The 23,798-nt window shown below is 32.0% G+C and overlaps 1 protein-coding gene and 1 long non-coding RNA gene across 3 annotated transcripts in view; one reads left to right on the top strand and one right to left on the bottom strand.

Moving 5' to 3' along the window:
• The window catches only part of LOC127710846 (uncharacterized), a 116,441-nt gene that overhangs the window by 19,668 nt on the left and 72,975 nt on the right, over nt 1-23,798 (bottom strand). The window lies entirely within an intron of this gene.
• LOC127710414 (eukaryotic translation initiation factor 4B-like) lies at nt 72-21,864 on the top strand. 2 transcript variants are annotated; one of them, XM_052216248.1, is made up of 6 exons: nt 72-117; nt 7,696-7,850; nt 10,551-10,798; nt 11,645-11,783; nt 16,505-16,894; nt 17,928-21,864. In XM_052216248.1, exons 2-6 carry the CDS (start codon nt 7,742-7,744, stop codon nt 18,992-18,994), a joined length of 1,953 nt encoding a protein of 650 aa, XP_052072208.1. In that variant the 5' UTR covers nt 72-117; nt 7,696-7,741; the 3' UTR covers nt 18,995-21,864. The 2 variants fall into 2 exon arrangements, with proteins under 2 accessions (XP_052072208.1, XP_052072203.1); XM_052216243.1 differs by having other exon boundaries at nt 110-211.

Consider the following 23,798-nt stretch of genomic DNA (forward strand, 5'->3'; position numbering starts at 1 on the left):
TGGTTTTCATTATCGTCATTATCCCTCTCACATGAAAAGAACAAATTGTACAAGGGACCAGTAATATACCTGTTCAGGTAGAACTTCCGGGTTATCATTTGCTTAACTAGGAAAATGGTAAGAAATTGAATAATCCAAATAAGTTTTTATATGGAAAACATTCAATCGAATTGTAGAGAACTACTAACATTACCAACTGAGATAATAAAAGGTAGTAGAAAGTATGTTTGTACTGTTATATGTGAACCGAATCAAATTAAAACTTTGGTATTCGTATTCATTATCAGAAATGAATTGTTTAATTACATCAATCTGTCAATTATTGACTGACTATGGGCAATTAGAAATAATCCTAATTTTGAATATATATATATAATCTGGTACACATTACATGCCCTATACAAAGTTAATCCATAGCATACTGGCATACTCTCCCTGCAGGGACTTTCTATACTAGCATATATATAGACTGTCCCTGTTCCCTGGTAGTTGATTTGCCCCATAAATAGGTTGATAATCTTTTTTTGTATTTATAACCAACAAGTGGTTGCTTGATATCTGTTATTTTTTTGTCAAACTGCAATTATGATGATATATGCAGGGCTGTCAAGTTTTCATGAAGCAAATGTGTGAGATTTGGCAAAAATTGTAAAGATCAAAGAGAAAAAACAATAAATCAAAGGAAAATGCTGCCAAATTAGCATGAAATTGCGTGAGTCTCACTTGACAGCACTGCATATGTTTCTGGTGACTGCCTTAATTAGTGATGTCACATAGGGTATTGGGTTGCTTTGCCCTTATCACCTTTTATAAAAATGAATAACAAACAAAACAAAAGTTTTTTACCTACATACAACATAACTTCTTAATTTTGTTTTAAGATGTACATGTTTTTCATAATAAAGTTTAAGAATTATACTGTTCATACAGTCTTCAATATCATCAACTTATTTGAGGTCAATTGTTCTCTCCGGACACTCCCACTTCCTCCACAGATATAAAGGACGTACAGCCACAATTTAGCCAATAGTGCTGAAACTTTCCCCATGAAAGTGGTGTTAAATACCAATAATCAATCAACCAATCAACTTATTTGTCTTATATATATGAAATATGAATGAATACTTTATTGAAGAAAGCATCAAGTATGCTATAATAGCAACGGAAACATATTGACAACAAGACAAATGATAAACAGCTGAGCAGAAAGCAATACTTAAAATCCATAATAAGAAAACAAGCAACAATTAGTGTGATTTGATTGATCCTGCTTATTTTATGTATTTACACTATTTCCTTATAAGTGAAACATTCGTAAATTTAAATAATTAATTCTGTAATTTTGTAGTGTTTTGCCTAGAACAATAACATGTTGGTTAAAAAGTAGGCCTAATTGATCTAAAGGCATACTAATAAAAAATGGTATTTGTTTTCAACACACTGCATATTTCAGTATTTGCATATATATATATATATATATATTCTCTAGTCATTTTAGTATATCTTCCTGTTTCAATGTTCATTTATAGTGTTCTACTACATAATTTGATTGAAACATGTGAATTATAACAATAATCTAAATAATCTTCAAACCTGAATTTTAACTTTTAGATAGATACTAGTTTTTCACTCCTTTCTACAGATTCTTAACAGCTATGTATAAACTGATCTTTATTCTTTAATCCTATTCCTAATATCAATATATATATTTTATTAAACTGGTGATATATACGATTTCCCATGAGAGGACAGCCAGGTGGCGCTGTCCAAGGTCATACTTCAGAGCTTGAGGATCTAGTTGTAAATAAGGGTGGGAACAATTTCACAAGAAATTCCCAAGAGGTGGGCATATGAAATCTATATCACGAGTTTAATAAAATTATAATTAATCTTCAAATGTTTCGATTAATTGAAACATTTTATTTAACTGGTGATATATACGATTTCCCATGAGATTTTAGAGCACAACTAGATCATCAATCCACTAAGAATTGTTGAAAAACCTTCTTTAGGCCAGGTTATTATCAATCAGTTCAAATAATTTTATCTTTTAATAAACATATATACATTTGTACATTAATGTCCATCATAACATTTCTTAAGAACACAATCATTCAACTATAGCTACTTGATGGTAAAATCTTTTGAGCTAAATTATTTTCATTGTCGGTAATAATTGTTTTATTATAAAATTTTTGAAAAGTTGTTGCTGACTTCCACCCTGCACTTTTCATAATAGTGTCTAATTTAAGTCCTTGGCCTAATGCAGCTGATGTTGATGCTGAACGACAACTATGTGGACCAAAACATTCAATGTTTATTCCAGGGCTCACGCTAGCAGGCGACTGGGGCGACAAAGTCGCTTTCCCGTCCGTCACTTCGCTTTGCCCGACCGTCAAAAGCGATAACTAGTCGTCCTGTTATTCACTGTTATTCGCTTTCAGTCGCTTTCTTCATCGGCAATTTATATGTAAAGAAATTCGAACATAAATAATTTATTTCTTTAGAAAAGTGGTGAAAGCATTGACTTTACAGTTGGTTGTATTTTATTTCATAAAGACAAATTATTTTGTATCACTTCCAGTACTTGTTACTCGAGAGTGTACATCAATTCATTCTAATTTTCGGCAACATAAGTATGTTACTTCATTAGAACTTGATAAAAATTGTCTTTAGTTAATGTTTAATCCCCTTGTTGCATTAAAACGTCATATTTCTTTCCAAATAGCTTGTCAAACATCGTTTATACTTGTAAATTTTCTTCGTCCGCCATTGAAATATTTGTACGAACTACGAATTGGAGGCGGGATTCATCGGAAGCGGATCAGCTATGAACGAAATCTGTATTTTTACGATATTAACTACGGACACACGATTGCACTAAAGAATATTGATCCCAAAAGGAAAATTACGCATTCCACAAGCATTAGCAGACTTTTGGTTAGATCTACTTGCTTAATGTATATATTTCCATGTATATGCATTGTTTTAATTTAATGATTAAAGTTGCTAAACTTTGTTAAATTTATATATCTTTTTAATGAAAAACATTGAATTTCATAAACATGATAAACAGATTATTTTTTTAAATGTATTTTAATTGATATATTATACTTTCTTTTCCGTTTTAGTATAAAAAAAAGATCTTTTTAGTGTAATATTATTAGTTTGTAGTTTCTGACAAGAAGACAAATATAATTGTGTATCTAGAAATGATAAACTTAAACAACTTTGAATTTGATATTTGAACTGTTACTTTAATTATACTCCGTTTGGTGAACCAACGCCTGTGTGAATCCTTTCGGTAGAGCCCATGAGTGTTACTTTAATTGTATACTCAGGTAAGAATTGAACAAAATAAAAAAATATAAGATACATATGGCCCTTTATATTATAGTAAAAAACCAAACATTGTAGCGCCACAAGCAAACAAGTACTTCTCTTTCAAATCTCACCACTTCTCCTTATCAGTTTCAAAAAGAGAAGTCACTTCTCCCTATGATTCTGAAGTAGTGTGAGCCGTGTTATTCCAGAACTTTTCATAACAGTTTTTATCCATCTGGCAATGGTACTTTTGGTGACAGCTTTATAAGGTTTTACAGTAGAAACAAACACTTTTTGTTCTTTGTTCCGAAGAGTTTCTGTTTTTCTTACATATTCCTAATAAGTTCTCAAAATACACAATTTTTCATTGACAATATATCTTTCAAATACTAAAGGTTGCATATGTAGAAAGCATTTGATAGAGACTGTCTACTTTTTAAATTGAGAAAAATTGGTATTAGCGGTATATTTTAAAATTGTATTACTTCTTTATACAGTAATGTCAATTGTGCAGTCAGAGTAAATAACTTTATGACATCCTTTTTTCCTGTTGCTCTTGGTGTAAAACAAGGCTGTGTTTTATCGCTGACTTTATTTTCTATCTATGTAAATGATTTAGTCTCAGATATTAAAAAAGCAAATTGTGGTATTCAAATAGATGACATAATGGTCTCTATGTTATTATATGCTGATGACATTGCATTGATTGCACCTGATGCAGAGAAACTGCAAAAGCAGTTGGACATTTTAAACAAGTGGTGTGAAAAGTGGAGATTAACTCTAAATAAAAACAAAACCAAAATTGTTCATTTTAGAAATAAATCTATACAAAGAAGTAATTTTCAGTTCAAATGTGGTGAACTTTGTCTTGAATATGCAACTTGTTATAAATATCTTGGTGTACTTTTGAATGAATTTTCGGATTATTCAATAATTGCCAAAGAACTGTATAAATCAGCTAATAGAGCTCTTGGTGTTATTAAAGCAAAATTTTGTAAAACTGGTGGTATGAATTTTGATGTATTTACTAAATTATATGACACTTTAGTCAAACCCATTTTTATACGACCGCAAAAATTAAAAATTTTTTGGTCGTATATTGGTATGACGTTGGCGTCGTCGTCGTCCGGCGTCGTCCGAAGACACATTGGTTTTCGCACTCTAACTTTAGTTTAAGTGAATGGATCTCCATGAAATTTTACCATAAGGTTCAATACCACGAAAGGAAGGTTGGGATTGATTTTGGGGGTTATGGTACCAACAGTTAAGGAATTAGGGGCCAAAAAGGGGCCAAAAATAAGCATTTTTGTAACTTTCAGACAATAACTTGTGTGTAAGTGTATGGATCTCTCTGACATTGTACCACAAGGTTCCATATCACAAAGGGAAGGCTGTAATTGATTTTGGGGGTAATTGCCTCAAAATTTTAGGAATTAGGGGCAAAAAAAGGGGCAAAAAACAAGCATTTTTCTAGTTTCATGACAATAACTTGTGTGTAAGTGTTTGGATATTTCTGAAATTGTACTACAAGGTTTCATATCACAAAGGGAAAGCTGGAATTGAGTTAGGGGGTAATTGCCTGAAACGTTTAGGAATTGGGGGCCAAAAATAAGCATTTTTCTAGTTCCAAGACAATAACTTGTGTTCAAGTGTATGGATCTCTCTGAAATTGTACTGCAAGGTACCATACCACAAAGGGAAGGCTGGGATTGAGTTTGGGGGTGATGAATCATAAGGGGGTTCAAAAAATTTGGGGGATGGGGTGGATTTTTTTTTTTTTCTTTTTTTTTCTTTTTTTCCTTTTTTTCCTTTTTATTTCTTTTAAAATTTTCCATTTTAAGTTGGTTATTTCTGATTTATATTTAAAAGCAAATAATAATGATATGGTAGGAGATACACACCAAACAGGATGTGTAAATTTTTATATAATAAGTATTGTGCAATAGCAAGAAATTTTCAATTGCACAGTATTGCACAATAGCAAGAAATCTTCAATTGCACAGTATTGCGCAATAGCAAGAAATCTTCAATTGCACAGTATTGCGCAATAGCAAGAAATATCCAATAGCACAATATTGCACAATAGCAAGAAATTGTCAATTGTACAGTATTGCGCAATAGCAAGAAATATTCAATTGCACAGTATTGTGCAAAAGAAGATACTTCTTATAAATTGCTTATTTCTTGATCAATTTCAATGGGGTTTTATTCTTGAATTCTTGGGGTTCTTTAATATGCTGAATATAACCGTGTATTAAGTTTTTGCATTTTGGGCCCCGTTTTTAAATTGGTCCACATTGAGGTCCAAAGGGTCCAAAATTTAACTTTGTTTGATTTCATCAAAAATTGAATTATTGGGGTTCTTTGATATGCCGAATCTAACCGTGTATTTAGATTCTTAATTTTTGGTTCCGTTTTCAAATTGGTCTACATTAAGGTCCAAAGGGTCCAAAATTAAACTTAGTTTGATTTTAACAAAAATTGAATTTTTAGTGTTCTTTGATAAGCTGAATCTAAACATGTATTTAGATTTTTGATTATGGGCCCAGTTTTCAAGTTGGTCCAAATCAGGGTCCAAAATTAAACTTTGTTTGATTTCAACAAAAATTGAATATATGGGGTTCTTTGATATGCTGAATCTAACCATGTATTTAGATTTTTGGGCCCCGTTATCAACTTTGTCCACATTGAGGTCAAAAGGGTCCAAAATTAAACTTTGTTTGATTTCATCAAAAATTGAATTCTTGGGGTTCTTTGATATGCTGAATCTAACCATGTATTTAGATTTTGGATATTGGACCATAATAGGTGAATGTCCAATTTAAAATTTTTAAGTTCTTAGACCACATTCATTCTGTGTCAGAAACCTATGCTGTGTCAAATATTTAATCACAATCCAAATTCAGAGCTGTATCAAGCTTGAATGTTGTGTCCATACTTGCCCCAACTGTTCAGGGTTCGACCTCTGCGGTCGTATCAAGCTGCGCCCTGCGGAGCATTTTATTACATATGCTTCTGGTGTATGGGGCATTAATATACATAATTGTATAAATAGTTTGCAAAACAATGCTTGTAAATTTTTCTTAGGCTTAAGCAAGAGAAGCAGCAATCTAGCTGCTAGAGGTGATATGGGTTTTTTATCAGGTGATGCACTACTAAAAGTTGAAGTTTTTAAACTATGGAATCGTCTTAAATGTGACAATACCAGTAATATATGTAAAAAGGTTCATACCTGGGCGATTAGAAGAAAATCGTCATGGGATTATAGAGTTTTACAGTTAGCTCGTAAATATAGTTTGATTCAAAATGTAGAAGATGAAATTAATATGAGTAATGTATGGGATTCTATACAAACTTTTGAAAAAGAATCTTGGCATCATGAAGTATGGAATGATAAAAATAATGTCAATGGTAATAAATTAAGATTTTATAGATTGTTTAAAACTTGTATTGGTACGGAGCCTTATGTAAAGGTAGTTAATAATAGATGCCACCGACGTATTTTGTCATTTTTTAGAGCTGGTTCGTTACAACTTAAAGTTGAAACAGGTCGATATGCTAGACCACCAGAACCTCTACAAGACCGTTTATGTATTTTTTGTGATAGTTGCCAAATTGAAGATGAAAAACACTTTCTTTTTAATTGTTGTTTTTACTCTGATATCAGACATGAATTATATGCCAAAGCCTGTCTTTTAAATGTTGATTTTGAGTATTTATGCGATATTGAAAAACTTCGTTATCTTATGTGTAATGAGAATATCGGTTCCTCTTTTAGCTAGTTCCCTTTATTATATGTTTTACCGACGTTAACATGTCATCTAGAAATTATATATGTTTTTTATTTTTTTTTTTATTTACGAAATACTTTTTAAATGTAACAAAGTTGTCCTTTTATGTATGTATTAGATGTTTGTTTTAATGATTATTAAGTGTCTCATAAGTCATTTTTGGCTGGCATCCTTTTACTAAATGTTAGGTTCTTATGACTTTATGTGTATATATATAGATACTGTAATGGATGGTGACACTTTAATAAAATAAATCTTATCTTATCTTATCTTATGTATCCCAGGTTTACTTTGTTTTAATAATTCACTAACATAAGCAACCATTTTGTCTCCTTCAATTTGAACATTATCTAATTCTAATTTATATACAGTTTGACATCTTTGTCCACTCAATAACATAAACAGCATAGCTAGTTTTTGCGATAACTCTAATAAAGACAACTGTCCATTGTCTGGTATTCATAGGAAATTTTCAAATATTATGATTGTTTGTGATTGGTGGCAGGTGGAGTATCTATGTATAATGATTACATTTTCAACTGAAAAGGAGTTTACTTAAGCTTTTTTCATTTACTCACAGATAGCTGAACCATGAAAAGCTTTCATCTTAATCAAGAAAGATAAATATGAGAAGAATAACAGGATTTCTATTTCTGATTACAAGTGGCTTGGTCACAGGACAGTCGTCATGGTCATCTTGGAGTGGACAAGGTCCTCAAACTAATGATTTGACTTGTAAGTTATTTTAAAAGTTATTTTTCATAAGGAAATAATGAGAAAATTAAAAGCTTGTTCAAATATTCAGTATAATATGATAGACAGAAATTACAGAAATATTAGTTGCTTATTGTTGTTTCAGGGCAATATATCATGGTCATGGGAACTGGCTAAACAATAAGGGCCTAGAAGGGCTTTCTGTATATCAAGACTCTGTAGGAATCATTTATAACATATGACAGATAATATAAAGAATGAATTGGAATCTTGAATCAGAATTTTTAGAAAAATTTCATAAAATATAACTTTTTATTTATTTCTGTATTATTATGTGACCAATCTTAAAAGGGTATAACTAGGTGGATGAACTGTAACATTTTAGGGGAAAGTGGGTACCTTTTTTGTAAACATCTCCTCTACAGTTTTATACTCTGATCCCTGAAACTTCACACAGAAATATGGCACTAATATTGGAAGTTTTGTTTATGCTATATATTAAATTGAATATTGGAAAAATGTTCAGTGGAACATCTAGAAAGCCCGCTATACTTTTGTATCATGCTTTTATAGGGAATTTTGTGAAGTTTGGATATCCAAAATAAAGAAGGGAGATTTTCATTTCCCTTTTTTATGTTAATACAAAAGAAAAGAAAGACATATTTATGATTTTCTAAAATCTACTCTTTCTCGAATGATGCAAGATGAGAAGTATTTAATTGGAATTTCCCAGCTGTGAAATTCATGATCAGTTGTAAGGCAATCCAAAACCTGATTTTTCATATAAAAACAATATTTCTTTAGGCTTTGTCTGCTGGGACAACAACATATCTGTTGTTAAGAGAGGAAAGGCATCCACAATCGCAAGCTTCTTTAAAGAGGTAGAATCCCATAATACATTGTAGATTTTAAATATTATTCTGAATTCATGACGGAACATCATTGATCCATTCAGTTTAGTGTCCAGTTTTTGTCTCGCCTGCGACAAAAGTCGCAGAAAGTGAGACATAGGTATTACTATCCGGCGACGGCGGCGTAAACTATTTGTATAAAGCTTTATATTTCAGAAGGTAGAAGACCTGGATGCTTCATACTTTGTATGCAGATACCTTATGTTACGAACTTTCTGTCTGTCATATGTCCAATGTCCTTGACCTTATTTTCATGGTTCAGCGACTGCTTGAAAAAAAAGTTTAGTTTTTTTGTTATGTAAATTTCTCACTTATTATGAGTAATAGGATAACTATATTTGGTATATGGGTTCCTTGCAACGTCTACATGTCCATCAGACAGGGTTCACCTGACCTCAGCCTCATTTCATGGATCAGTGATCAAGGTTAAAGTTACGTGATTAGGTCCGTTTCTCAGATACTACAAGCAGTAGGTCAGCTATATGTGGTGTATGGAATGATTATAAGGGATACATGTCAGTCTGGCAGGTTTCATCTGACCTTGACCTCATTTTCACGGTTCATTGGTCAATGTTAAGTTTTTGTGTTTTGGTCTGTTTTTCTAATACTATAAGCCATTGGTCAACTATATTTGGTGTATGGAATGATTGTAAGGTGTACATGTCTGTCTGGCAGGTGTCATTTGTCCTTGACCTATTTTCATGGTTCATTGGTCAATGTTAAGTTTTTGTGTTTTGGTCTGTTTTTCTAATACTATAAGCAATAGGTCAACTATATTTGGTGTATGGAATGATTGTAAGGTGTACATGTCTGACTGGCAGGTGTCATTTGTCCTTGACCTCATTTTCATGGTTCATTGGTCAATGTTAAGTTTTTGTGTTTTGGTCTGTTTTTCTAATACTATAAGCAATAGGTCAACTATATTTGGTGTATGGAATGATTGTAAGGTGTACATGTCTGTCTGGCAGGTGTCATTTGTCCTTGACCTCATTTTCATGGTTCATTGGTCAAAGTTAAGATTTTGAGTTTCGGTCTTTTTTTCTAATACTATATGCAATAGGTCAACTATATTTGGTGTATGGAAATAATTTATGATCTTTATGTCAGTCGCGCAGGTTTTATTTCACCTTGACCTCATTTTCACAGTTCATTACTCAGTGTTAAGTTTTTGTGTTTTGGTCTGTTTTTCTTAAACTATAAGCAATAGGTCAAATATATTTGTTGTATGGAAGAATTGTTAGCTGTACATGCCTGCCTGTCATGGTTCATCTGACCTTGACCTCATTTTCATGGTTCATTGGTCAATGTTTAGTTTTCTTGGTTAATGTTAAGTTTATGTGACAGTTGTAAGAAAGCTTTATATTTAGGACTATCAACATAATATCAATGATTAGTAAAGAAGGCGAGACATTTCAGCATGTGCACTCTTGTTGTTTATTAGAGGTTGACATTGTATACTGTCTGTCTATTGTTGAAGATCATATTAGATTTCCTTTTGTTTTTTGTTGGTTTGCTGTCACATTGATGTATACCCCACATCTGGTAAATAAACAGATAAAAAAAAAATATATTCTTTCACAAACTCTGGTAGAGAAGATGATTGAAATGTAGTGGCTATATTCAGGATTTGATTAACCTTTGAAATACAAAAATTAAAAACACTCCCTCCCCTATGCTTTTCAATTTTTTGGTAGTCAGTATCTGAGTGTTAGAAAATTTATATTACATATGGACTAAATGTTGTAAACAATTACACGAATAATGACCTCAATATTTTGTTACAATTATAAATTGTTGAATCTATTTTTAGTTTGGATGGATAGTGCTTCTCAATGTTCTGCCAAGCAGTTTAATGTGGGCACAAGTGCCATTACAATTTATGGAAAAGGTGCAGTCCAGAGCAATCCAGGAGCTCTTACAGAATGTCAAATAACATTGATTAGTGAAAAAACTGGAGAAATGAGGAGATTTCAAGTAGAAATTAAACAGGCAACCATCAATGAACAGAATGTTGATTTTACAATGTATGATGGACAGAGTACAGGTTCTAATAGACTGGTAAGAAGTTGTACTGTCAGTACTGACAAAAGTGGCAACTATAAAACTATGACTTCAAATTCTGAAACTCCATAAATATTAGCATAGACATATATGTCTTTTATTTAATTATTCGGTAAAAATTGCATAAGGTGCAATCTAATCCCTATTATCACTGACTGGTTAGGTATATTTAGGCCATCTTTAGTTCTCCATGCCCATGGTAAGCAATTATTTATACTATATACTCAGATATTTAATTTATAACATGATGTATATGAATATAAACATACTAAATCAACAAAAAAAGTTGTTGAAAGTCATGCATGGACTATGAATCTATCAGTTCTACCTATATAGCTACAATTAGGGACATTCTGCATCTTTTGTCATTAAAAGACCAAAAGCAATCTGCACATGGCAATGCAAAAATTCTGCCCTTACCCAGCTTACCTTCTTTTTTCACATGTTCATTGTGAGTTGAACTTTGTAAAATATATGACAAATTACAATTTTGATCCAGTTTCAGTTTTTTTTTTAAATGAAAATTTGGTGGTTGGAGCATGACATGGTGCCCTATGAACATAAATTCATGTCTTGTTAATGTCCTGTAGTCAAAATATATCAACCCCTTTTTAGATGAATGGGATGCACTGATCTTTCAATTCTTAAAAAGAAAGATATATTTTTGTACTTAACAAGATGTCAAGCTGGAGATGTATTTTGTTCTTTTAAATTGGAGATAACAATGTAAAAACCTAGCACATCTGTTACATAATCATCATTCCATATAAGTATCCAGTATGGAAAAGAACTAACTTGTAATTAAGTTAATCCTAAACTATATTAAAGTTTTTTTCTTTTCAGTTTACAGCATCGAAAGGATCTCAACCAAATACACAGATAAAATATACAACATCAGGAAATTCTGTCACATTCTATTTTACTAGAAGTTCTCCTGCTAATTTGGATTATAATATAGAAATAGGAGTCATTGTTATTCCAGGTATGTAGATTGAAATTAAGAATGTAAAGCTGTACTAAGCTGTTTTGGAAAGATTAAATTACCATTCGTAGTTCTTATTGCCCCAGCAAAAAAAAAATACACAAATTAGTATATTTTTTACATGAGTTATTTATTTAGAAGAATACTTTAAAACATCCATGCTCAAATTTAGATGTTTTGAATGATCTTGAATGTGTTATAATCCAAATAATATGTTACGTGTTGATATGTGTTTGTATTGTTGTATCAGCAACTTCTCTTGAACAAGTGACTAGATTTCAATGAAACTTTAATAATGTCATTATGCACTTGCATTTTTGTTTTTATGTCATTGATTCTTACAACTAATTGTGAAAAGTAGCTGTCACCATGGTGATTCAGGAAGATTTACTACCGAATTGCAATCATACCACATCTTATTTTCATAAACTACCCTTATAAAGATCAGTGCTTTAATCATTTATGTAAAATTTCATACACAATGTTTTACTCTGTGTTAGGGTAAAATGCACTGTTATGCACTTTATTCAAACCTGTTGTATGTAGTCAGTCTGTATAATAGTCTCATATTGTAATTTTCTTGTAGTCTCTAATCTTTTCTGAAATCTCGTTAGGTGTAAATATTTTCTGTAGTTTAATAAGGTGGTTGTTTATTATTTGTGTCTGAGTGGTATGCAAAAACTTTTATAAATGTATAGTGTCAGTGAACAAAACATTGTAGGTCACCAATGGCAGGCTTACTAAAAATTTTGAGTTATATTTATTTACCTATTCCAAAGAGCAAAGTTTCATAATGTAAGCCTTCCATTGATGAAATAAAAAGTTTAATGATCACATCAACCTGTATTTTACAGCTGCAATTTAGGTAAATTATTTTCTGTGTGTATCGATAAGAAGTCCTGATTATTTCCTGTGTGTATTGATGAGAAGTCCTAATGTCCAATATTTAGTTCAAGTAAACTCTCCTGATTGAGCAAATCTCAATTAAAGTCAAGACAGCAACCCACATATTTAAGCATTGTACACCAATTACCAGCTTCAAACACAAATAAACCAAATTTTACATAAGGGATATCTGTGTGTTAACCAAAACATAATACTTGCAAGTCACACTGGCTTAAAGCAGGAAGATATGTTAGAATAATAATTTTATTATAAACAATCAAATCAGTTTGGCCCTTGAGAAACACTCAGCATACAAAATAAAATTTTGAGTTCCTGCCTGAGCAGGTCAGCTTGCAACCTTCAGTGTAAGGAAGAACCTGCCTGCCCGACAATGCGCCAGCCAGGAAGTGGAGTGTCTCCACAGAGAGGATGAGAATAGACATCTCATCTGCAGCCGGGTTGTGCAAGGTCTGCATCAGGGGATAGCCCATGTGGTGCTATTACAAGTAGTAAGTAGCAGGGTCTATCAAACTGGCGCTGGAATAATTTTGATCAAATTTGTCCCCGAAATGCTTGGGGATGAATGAAATTTTAGAAATGACCAGTGATAAAATTCCATCAAGGAAATATAATAAGAAAAGAAAAATAAATATATCACTAGTAAAATTGCTGAAATGTTTCTCTTGTCATGAAACATTATTGAAGGTGTTAGGAAGGTGGATGGTGGGTGGTAAATTAAATAATAGCACTGTAAACTATATCAACTAGTCAGACTGCTATGAACCTAGAAAGTGATTATACAAAGACCATGCATATGGCTTCACACACAGATTGGGTACATCAATCATATAGGGGGAGGAGACTGACCTCACTTGGCCTTCAGAATGATATACTAATTGCTGTGCAATAAATTTTATAAGATCTGTTATCATAATCTGCATTTCCTCACCAAGAGTAATTGCTTGTGACATATATCTGATTAGGAAAAGATTAATGTTTTTCCTGTTGAGACTCCATAACCTCAAAATGTCAAATACCATAGAAATTATTCTCAAGCTAACACAGGTGGTCAATGATGTTAAATGTATCAATGATGTCAGCATCTTTCACCAGATATTAATTGTACTCTTGTTTGTATAAACAAAACTTATATTACATATAAGTAAAATATTTATTCAAACCTGTTGTATGTAGTCAGTCTGTATAATAGTCTCATATTGTAATTTTCTTGTAGTCTCTAATCTTTTCTGAAATCTCGTTAGGTGTAAATATTTTCTGTAGTTTAATAAGGTGGTTGTTTATTATTTGTGTCTGAGTGGTATGCAAAAACTTTTATAAATGTATAGTGTCAGTGAACAAAACATTGTAGGTCACCAATGGCAGGCTTACTAAAAATTTTGAGTTATATTTATTTACCTATTCCAAAGAGCAAAGTTTCATAATGTAAGCCTTCCATTGATGAAATAAAAAGTTTAATGATCACATCAACCTGTATTTTACAGCTGCAATTTAGGTAAATTATTTTCTGTGTGTATCGATAAGAAGTCCTGATTATTTCCTGTGTGTATTGATGAGAAGTCCTAATGTCCAATATTTAGTTCAAGTAAACTCTCCTGATTGAGCAAATCTCAATTAAAGTCAAGACAGCAACCCACATATTTAAGCATTGTACACCAATTACCAGCTTCAAACACAAATAAACCAAATTTTACATAAGGGATATCTGTGTGTTAACCAAAACATAATACTTGCAAGTCACACTGGCTTAAAGCAGGAAGATATGTTAGAATAATAATTTTATTATAAACAATCAAATCAGTTTGGCCCTTGAGAAACACTCAGCATACAAAATAAAATTTTGAGTTCCTGCCTGAGCAGGTCAGCTTGCAACCTTCAGTGTAAGGAAGAACCTGCCTGCCCGACAATGCGCCAGCCAGGAAGTGGAGTGTCTCCACAGAGAGGATGAGAATAGACATCTCATCTGCAGCCGGGTTGTGCAAGGTCTGCATCAGGGGATAGCCCATGTGGTGCTATTACAAGTAGTAAGTAGCAGGGTCTATCAAACTGGCGCTGGAATAATTTTGATCAAATTTGTCCCCGAAATGCTTGGGGATGAATGAAATTTTAGAAATGACCAGTGATAAAATTCCATCAAGGTCCAAAAACACAGATGGAACAGCTGCGTGCCCCCAAGGATTTAGGAGTGTGGACTTATTCACCTTCAATAAAGTCATGAGAAAAGAAAAAAAGAAAAAATAATATAATAATAAAATACACCTGTTGACATATAAAATCAAAATAATAAAAATACATTTTGTAATGATAGATCAAATATCATGATGCTTTGTGTTAAGAATTACCTAACAAATCTTGTGCATACTTAATTGAAGAAGATGACACTCTTATATACCTGCAGTAACTATCAGAGGACCAGCGTCCTAGTACTTTGACCAAATGGTCTTCAATATGTGCTTTACCTGCAGTTGTGGCAGCTCCAATGCGTAGGCTATGACCATTATAGTGATCGGGATTGAAGCCACATAAACTAAGTACATGTTTAATGCAATTAATGAAATAATTTCTTTCTAAGGCTAAAGAATTTTGTGAGATAAAAAATGGATCAGATGGGAGATTAGGAATTAGATTTTTTCGAATTTGAAAATATTTGATTAAGATTTTATAAGGACAAATCTGATTTTGTACTTTATGAAGTTGAATATCTATACCCTTCCTAAAAGGATCTGTTTTTGACTGTTTCAGTTTCAAAACGGTCATATCTTTATGAAATGTAATATCTCCAATACATAAATTTACAGATGAGTCATATTGGTTGGCATTCAAAACTGTGAATTCTCCGCATCTCATAAAGCCATAAAAACCTACTGTACAGGCTGTTTCTAGCATTAAATCAATAAAAGGGGTAAACACCCCATGTCTAAGACGAAATATGATTTTTTCTAAAATCTCAAAAGTAATAGGTAATCTCTTATGGTTCCTAGGTTTTTGAAGTTTTTTGACAGAGTTCAAAATGTAAGTGAGTCTATCTAAAGGTGTGTTGTTGTCAGATTCTAAAGGGTCTTTACAACTATTCTGCAAATACCTGTATCTTATTCCACATAAATACAATTTAATGGTAGAATACTGTAGTTTTAAGAAATGGAAACAATATGCTATAAAGAAAATTAAAATGTCTTCTGAAATAGGAGGTAAGAAATCATATTTGAAATTGTTCAGCAACATAAATCTCTCAAAATGTTTGAAACCAGTTTCATATGCACTCTTTGTTTTGCTTGCAATAGCAACGTCCCAAAGTTGATTAACTATTTTGTTCAGGACCACATTACTTCTGAATTGGGTGGGCACTGATGAGGTTTTAGTGCTGCATTTGGAGCCAGTCTGCGGAAACGGTTTATCTGTAAACGAGACAAAGCGTCACTTATTTCATTTTCATATCCTGGTACATGTTTCGCACTAAAATGAAAGTTATATTTACAGGCACACCATGTTAATTGTCGCATTAATTTCATGATCTGCAAGCATTTAGAGCGACCTTTTTTCACTATTGCAAAGAGTAATTGCTTGTGACATATATCTGATTAGGAAAAGATTAATGTTTTTCCTGTTGAGACTCCATAACCTCAAAATGTCAAATACCATAGAAATTATTCTCAAGCTAACACAGGTGGTCAATGATGTTAAATGTATCAATGATGTCAGCATCTTTCACCAGATATTAATTGTACTCTTGTTTGTATAAACAAAACTTATATTACATATAAGTAAAATATATAATACATGTACAGGGAATTCAAAATGTATTTTTTTTCTAATTTCAGGGGATCCTACCAGCCAAGATGAATGTAGAACTGGGAATGAATATGGCTGCAATTATTACGGCTATAAACAGGTTATTGATAAAGAAACAGTTATTGGTATTGTAGGTGGCATTTTTGGGCTGATTGTTTTCATAGTTATACCAATCATTGTTATTTGCTGTTATCGAAGGAGTAAAGGGGTTAACAAAAAGTGGGATGAATTCAAACTTCATGATACAGTAACAAACACTGCAGCTGATATTCACAATTCTAATGCAAGCTTAACAACAACAAAATCTAAAAAAGGTCCATGGACATCCCAGAGTTCCAGAGTACCATATTCTGATGGAAAGAGATCTTATGGGAGAGGGAGCAGATATAGTGATGGTGGAGAAAGTGAATTTAGTGCAAGTAGGTTAAATATATAAGTTTGTTAAATATAGAGTGGATATATTACAATCTTCTTGAAACAACTATGTAGCAAGATATGATGTTAGCCATCACAAACAGAAAGTGTTTCTAAAGTCAAAATAAAGAAAATTATTTTTCTCGGGAACTACAGATCACTTAGATACTAAAATTTAGTATTAAACATCAAGTAAGCATGCTATACCATGTGAAGTAATTTTAAGATATTCTATTGAGCTGTCTGCTGTAAACCTGTCTGGTTCCAGCTGAATCATTTTCACAGGGAACATCACCCACCCTTTTTGTGTAAATGTTCTGTCCTTTTTCTTGTTATCTTGGCTTCCTGCTCTTCTCATTGCATCACCCTGTCCTTATATTGAGCTGCCCTTTCCTTCCTTTATTTCAACAAAATTTGTCAATACAGTACTTGAAATTTTACTATATTCACTGAACTGACCAAAGTTAACTTTAATTTTCTTGCCTTATACTAATTTAGTCTTCTGCAAAATTAGGTATTATTGTAACTGATGTTTTGTTGTTTGCATTCTGATATAAGTACATTTTTGGTCTGGTTTCTCTTGTTTGTTTTTCATTATATAATTTGTTATTCCACCTTTTGAGATGCTAATAAAGGAAGGCTCAGAACTTCAAAGCTACTTTAACCAAGCTACATTTTTGTTGAGAAGTTTGGAATAAACACGCATATTATGTATCTGATGAGTCAAATTTGTAATGAACTAGAAAAAAGATGAATTGAAAAAATGACAAAAGATTTGACATCTACTGTATTCAAACAGAAAGTGTAGAGAGGGCAATTAACATCCATTAACAAGATACTGACTTAAGGACAAACAGGTTTACATGTCTTATTTATAATGCATGAAGTAAAGTACAGAGGTGCTAGAAACTGTTTATTATTTTTTTTCATCTCTAATAGTCAAGATAACTATTTAAAAATATTTTTAAATTTTCATTGTTCATTTCATTACAGTTATACTGACTATAAACTTTATGTTGACCAATTTTTTTCTTTCAGGTATTGACATTCCTCCAAAAGGTAGGCCTCCTCCTCCTCCATATGATGAATATGACAGGGGGCGTTCCTATAGAGATGGTCCTCGAAGTAATAGGAATGGATATCGAGACGATAGGAACAGAAATGATCGCTATGATGATAGGGTGGACAGAGATTACAGATCTGAGAGGAACAGTAGGCCTCGGTATGATTCTGACAGGAAATCTTATTACAGTTCCTCAGATGATACTTCATATGTTCAAGGAAGAGATGATCATCCACAGGAAGTTTTCATCGAAAGAATAATAGAACCTCGGGTAAAACCCAAATCAAAAGCAGAGTTACAAAAGCGTGCAAAATATGAGGAAGATGATGAAGATCCGTACGATAAAATTGTTGACAAAGATAGTCCAAAATTTAAACCAAAGAAAGCAGTCAAAGAGAGTGCCATACAGTGTGAGCAAGAATCATCTGAGGATAATGAGTCAAATACTGAGAGTGATGATGAACCACTATCAACTGATGATGAAGATATGATCAAGAAAAAGAAAAATGAAGCACAAAAAGCAGCTTTATATGCAAAGCCAAGCAAAAAAGGTAGAAAACAGACACAAGCTGAGCCTGCTCCACCTCCAGCTGTTGTCCAACCAACACAGCCTGTACATATGGTCCCTGGCCAGCCTGTATTCTACAATGTACAGGCACCAAATGGTCCACCATTCCCAAGACCAATTCCTCCAGTGCAACAACCATACTTTACTCAACCTACTCATCCTCGTCCATTCATGTCTATTTCAGGTCTACCTCCTCAGCAACCCATGGGATACCCTCCTCCCATGTCTGCAAGATTTCCTCCTCCTCCTCCTGCTCAGGTACACAGGCCACCAGCTCCTCCAATGTACACTTCCTCACAAGCTGCTCCCCTGCAGCCTCCAGTATTCACACATTTAGTACAGAGAGGTTATGGCAGACAATCACCAAGCTTAGACGGTTCAGAAGGAGGTAGGAATCAAACAGACGATTCAGACAGGACAGCTAATCTAGGAAGTGGAGTAGAATTTATGAAAAGGACAACTACAACTGTTTAATTGACAATGTTATAGGTAAACTATATTATTCTTTTTGTAGAAATTTTGCTAAAATATAGACAGTTAGCATGTAAAGAAAGTTCTACATGGAATCTCAAGACTTTGAACTGGTAAAGAAAAACAATTATTTGGAAGGATTTTAGAAACTGAAAAATAATAGGATCAATAATAAAAAAAAGTTTGAGATAAGAAGGGAAGTTTGACTGAATTAAAAAAAAATAATAAAGGAATAATTAAGTGCAATTTACCTATTATGGTAATTAATTTTTGTTCAATCTGTATAATTATAGATTTTATTATATGATATGTACAATTCATTTATATATTTGTATGTTTCTTGTATATTTTATGCTATATATTAGATGTACTACATGTTAGTATTTAGTAATCATTAATACATTTTGTAGCATAATTAGTAATTGAAAGTGCTGTTTCTGTGTATTTGATTTAAAGGGATTTTTTTTTAGAAGGCTGGGTTCTTCTATTAAAGTTATTATGATACAAAATAACTGGTTTGTACTTGTGGAAAGAAGTAGCAGAGTGCACAAGAAGGAGTTGTTTTGATAGACTTTAACTTTTTATCTTGTAAACCAAAAAAATATGTCCTATGGTGACAAAAAGTATTACCGTAAGTGATGATCATTATAGATTTGACTTTGAGGGTTAAAAATGACTATGCCATCTGATGAAATGCCAAAAAATGTTAAGTGAATATGTATTTTAATTTTGGCTATTTCTAGTTATCAAGATTTAAAAAAAAAAGGTCATGTCTATTTTAATTAACATTTTAAAGGCTAATAATTATTAAATCAATCCTTAAAATATTCAACAAGCCTAAAATTTCTAATTGTAAATCATAGATTAGATTTATCTTTCTTGTTGGTTCAATACATTGTTATTGATATTATACCCTCCAAGGGAATCCCAGTAAGCTATATTTAAATGGTACTATGTCTTCATCATGTGTGTATGACTTTGTTTTGACATACCACTAAATTAACAATTTTTACAAGTTCTTAAGATTATTTTTTAATTGGATATAGGAATGGAGGCTTAACTTGTAGAATTCTTCAAGACATTGAATTCTGTTTTGGTTGAAAATTTCCATTTGATGGTATGAGTTGTTTGAATGTAACTGAATATGATAAAATGTTAAGATTGATTCTCATCTTGCTGTCCACATTTCTGATTTATGTTCCTTAGCTTTCCTTGTAGATCATTTATACTTTTGTTTGTTACACTATTAGGCCAAGACAAATAATTTGAGTACATTTGGCCTCGGTGGGTAAGTGGTTTAAGTAGTCGAACTACTGTATCACTGGCCTGTCAACACTATGCGAGTTCATATCCCACATGTGGCAGGTGCACTGGACTCCAATCTTGATTGACTAGGATTGTCAGTTTTCCCATCGAAGGTCCGTGGTCCTCTCCAGGCACTCTGGCTTCCTCCACCAATAAAAACTTACCACCACGAAATAGCACTATAGTGCTGAAAGTGGCTTTAAACACCAATGAATCAATCAAGTACATTTCACCAACTTATTGTATGCTCTACCATGTTTCCATAGATCCCAGAAAAGATATTTTGCATAAAAAAATTCTGTACCAGTAACAAAAAACAGTTGTTTTATAACTTTTACTTCTCTGCAAGCAGTAAATATATGTATTGAGAAGCATTTTAAATGATGTTATCAGAATTTTAATGTTTTAATATTTTCAAATTTATGTTTTTAAATGAATTCAGATATTTTTTATATTTTATAAGATATTACATTGTTAATAGTGTATATTTAAGATTTAGATTTTTTCTTCAATGAAGACCATTTTTAAGGAAGTACAATTAGTACATGTATATTCATCATTTTTATAGTATTTCATCAAATCAAATCAAATGAACATCTGATCAATAAATATTGATCAGATGTACATTTTATCTTAATCAGATCAAGAAAATTAATTTAAAACCATTTCATTATTAAGTCTCTTTTTTTTCTGTGTTACCTTCAAAAATATTATAAATTGTCCTTGTATAGCATTATAATATTTCCCATAGAATGTAAAAAAAAGTAACACACAGTATTCTATGATATTGCACTAGTGCAAATATAGTGTCATCATTGAAAAAAATTGTTTTAAAAAGTTTTTCAAACTTTGATATACATTAAAGGGGTTAATATTCATGAATATTGGTGAATATTATCCCTGTATATTATCAATATTCATGCATTAACCCTATAACATTGGTAATAAACAATTATTTGTATCAATGGTTGCACATTAATGAATTCATATGATATGAAAGTTTGTAACAACACTAGATGGCATCTGGGACTGACGGATACGAATGTATTAGTCCCAGATTGCAAGTTTTATTTACCAATAATGTAAAAGTTATCTGCTGTAAATATCAAGCATTGAATATGAATGCACATATGTTTTTAATCTGAAGTACATTTGTTGTATCTATTTATTTTAAGGATTAAAACTGGTTGTATATCTGAATACTTTTAGATATCTTTGTTTGTGTAAACTTCCGACATATATTTCCTATCTTTTATGATTATCTGTTACATGCATACAGTATCAATGTAATTTTTTTTTTAAGTGTTGCCTCTGGATGTTTCAAAACAACAATCTAACAATCAGTTTCCAAGGACTTTATTCCTCTGAAAAAAAGTTTGATTCTTTTTATATTATCATCTTTAAAATTTTAATCTACCAGTTGTTTTTTACATTCCAAATCAATTTATCTATATCAAAATGTATGTGATTTTGTGATAGTTTTTATATTTAATTGGTGTTCATTGATCGACTGCAAAGCAGTAAGTTATTTGATTTTTGTAAGGAAAAGTAATAAATAATTTAACATACTAAGTGTTACATAATTTATACTCATACCACATCTGATATAAATAAGATGTGGTATGAGTACCAATGAGACAACTCTCCATCCAAGTTACAATGTATAAAAAGTTAACAATTATAGGTCAAAGTAAGGCCTTCAACACAGAGCCTTGGCTCACACCGAACAGCTTGTAATCCCATCTCATATTCTGCGACATTCATCACAGGCAAGACAAAAATCACCTGAAAGCAGGTTCTAAGTATTGAAAGTCATATGCTGACCTCTAAATCCCTTTCTTATATGAATGAAGGAGATCTGAAATGTAATTCAATGAATCAAATCTAACAACACAAAAACAAAAACAAATCAACAGCCATTTAGGGATTTACATACCTTCATATCTTCAAAAACAGACAAATATTTATACAATATGTCAAGCTCTAAATCTCACAAACTTTTAGAAAAGTTATTAAATTTAACGGTGAGTATCAATGCATATGATATATTATTTGGCCCTTGAAATTCCAAAAATGGTTAACTTATTCAAGCCTTTCAAAATTATGTTAATTATATTTTTCATACATTAACATCTTTGTTAAATGTCTTTTTTGGTAAAATTGTTGCTCATATCCCAATTTTAATGACAAGATATCAAAATGGGGCTATTTTGGCAGTTTTTGCTGTTTTACACTAGGTAAATGTAAGAAGTTTGAAGTCCTATGTTTAACAAAATTCAAAAATAAATAAGCTGGTGTCTGATAGACTTATGTCTTGTGACCATCTGAAGGATGTTATTTGGTAGCTTTAAAATACTTTTTGATTTTCTAATTCAAGGGGCCAGTAAAGAGGCCTTTATCATGCCTTCTCCTTTATTTGAAGCAACATAAGCTATAGACTATCACAGAGGAGGTTGCTGTTTTTGAACAGGAACATGTTCATGTGTCAAGTTCAACTAGTTTTTATACGCCCGTTTACGGGACGTTTTATGGTATACAGTTGTCCGTCTGTCTGTCTGTCCGTCTGTCCGTCCATCGTCAACATGTCGGACATTAACTCAAAAATGCTTTAACCAATTTGCATAAAACTTTGGTGAATTGTTTTTATTTATTGACGTGAGCTCCCTTTCGTTTTTTATAAATTTTAGATTTTACATTTCCGAGTTATGGGGTTTTATTCATTAAAAAAAGGGGGATTTTCAAGTTTTCGTACAATAACTCTAGAATGCTTTCACCAACTTGCAAGAAATTGTGGTGAATTGTTTATATCTATTGACATGAGCTCCCTTTCGATTTTTATATATTATAGATTTTACGTTTCTGAGTTACAGGGTTTTTTTCATAAAAAAAGGGGGATTTTCCAGTTTTCAGACAAAAAATCAAAAATGCTTTCAGCAGTTCTTATGAAACTTTGGTGAATTGTTTATATCTATTGATGTAAGCTCCGTTTAGAATTTTATAAATTATAAATTTTACATTTCTGAGTTTCGGGGTTTTATTCATTAAAAAAGGGGGGATTTTCCAGTTTTCAGACAATAACTCAAAAATGCTGTCAGCAATTCTCATGAAACTTTGATGAATTGTTTATATCTATTGATGTTAGCTCCCTTTACATTTTCATAAATTTCTAATATGACATTGAGAATTAATTGAACTTTATTTGTTTATAGTCTGACAACAGATTTACTAAGTATTGCGCAACAGCACAGTGTATTGCACAACAGCAAGAAATCTTTAATTGAATATAAATTCAATTCATATAACCAATTTCAAGTTCTTTGACTACATTTATTCAGAAACCTATAATATGTCAAATATTTAATTACAATCCAAATTCAGACCTGTATCAAGCTTGAATATTGTGTCCACTTTTGCCCCAACTGTTCAGGGTTGGACCTCTGTGGGCGTATCCAGCTGCGCTCAGCGAAGCAGTTTATTATGTTACTCAAACCACCCCATATTT

The sequence above is a fragment of the Mytilus californianus genome, unplaced genomic scaffold (assembly GCF_021869535.1).
Source record: "Mytilus californianus isolate M0D057914Y unplaced genomic scaffold, xbMytCali1.0.p SCAF_1, whole genome shotgun sequence".
NCBI lineage: Eukaryota > Metazoa > Mollusca > Bivalvia > Mytilida > Mytilidae > Mytilus > Mytilus californianus.

Coding starts and splice junctions, on each gene's coding strand:
- LOC127710414 (XM_052216248.1), top strand. CDS start 7,742: ATGAGAAGAATAACAGGATTTCTATTTCTGATTACAAGTGGCTTGGTC. Junction 7,851..10,550: donor TCAAACTAATGATTTGACTT/GTAAGTTATTTT, acceptor ATCTATTTTTAG/TTTGGATGGATAGTGCTTCT. Junction 10,799..11,644: donor GTACAGGTTCTAATAGACTG/GTAAGAAGTTGT, acceptor TTTTCTTTTCAG/TTTACAGCATCGAAAGGATC.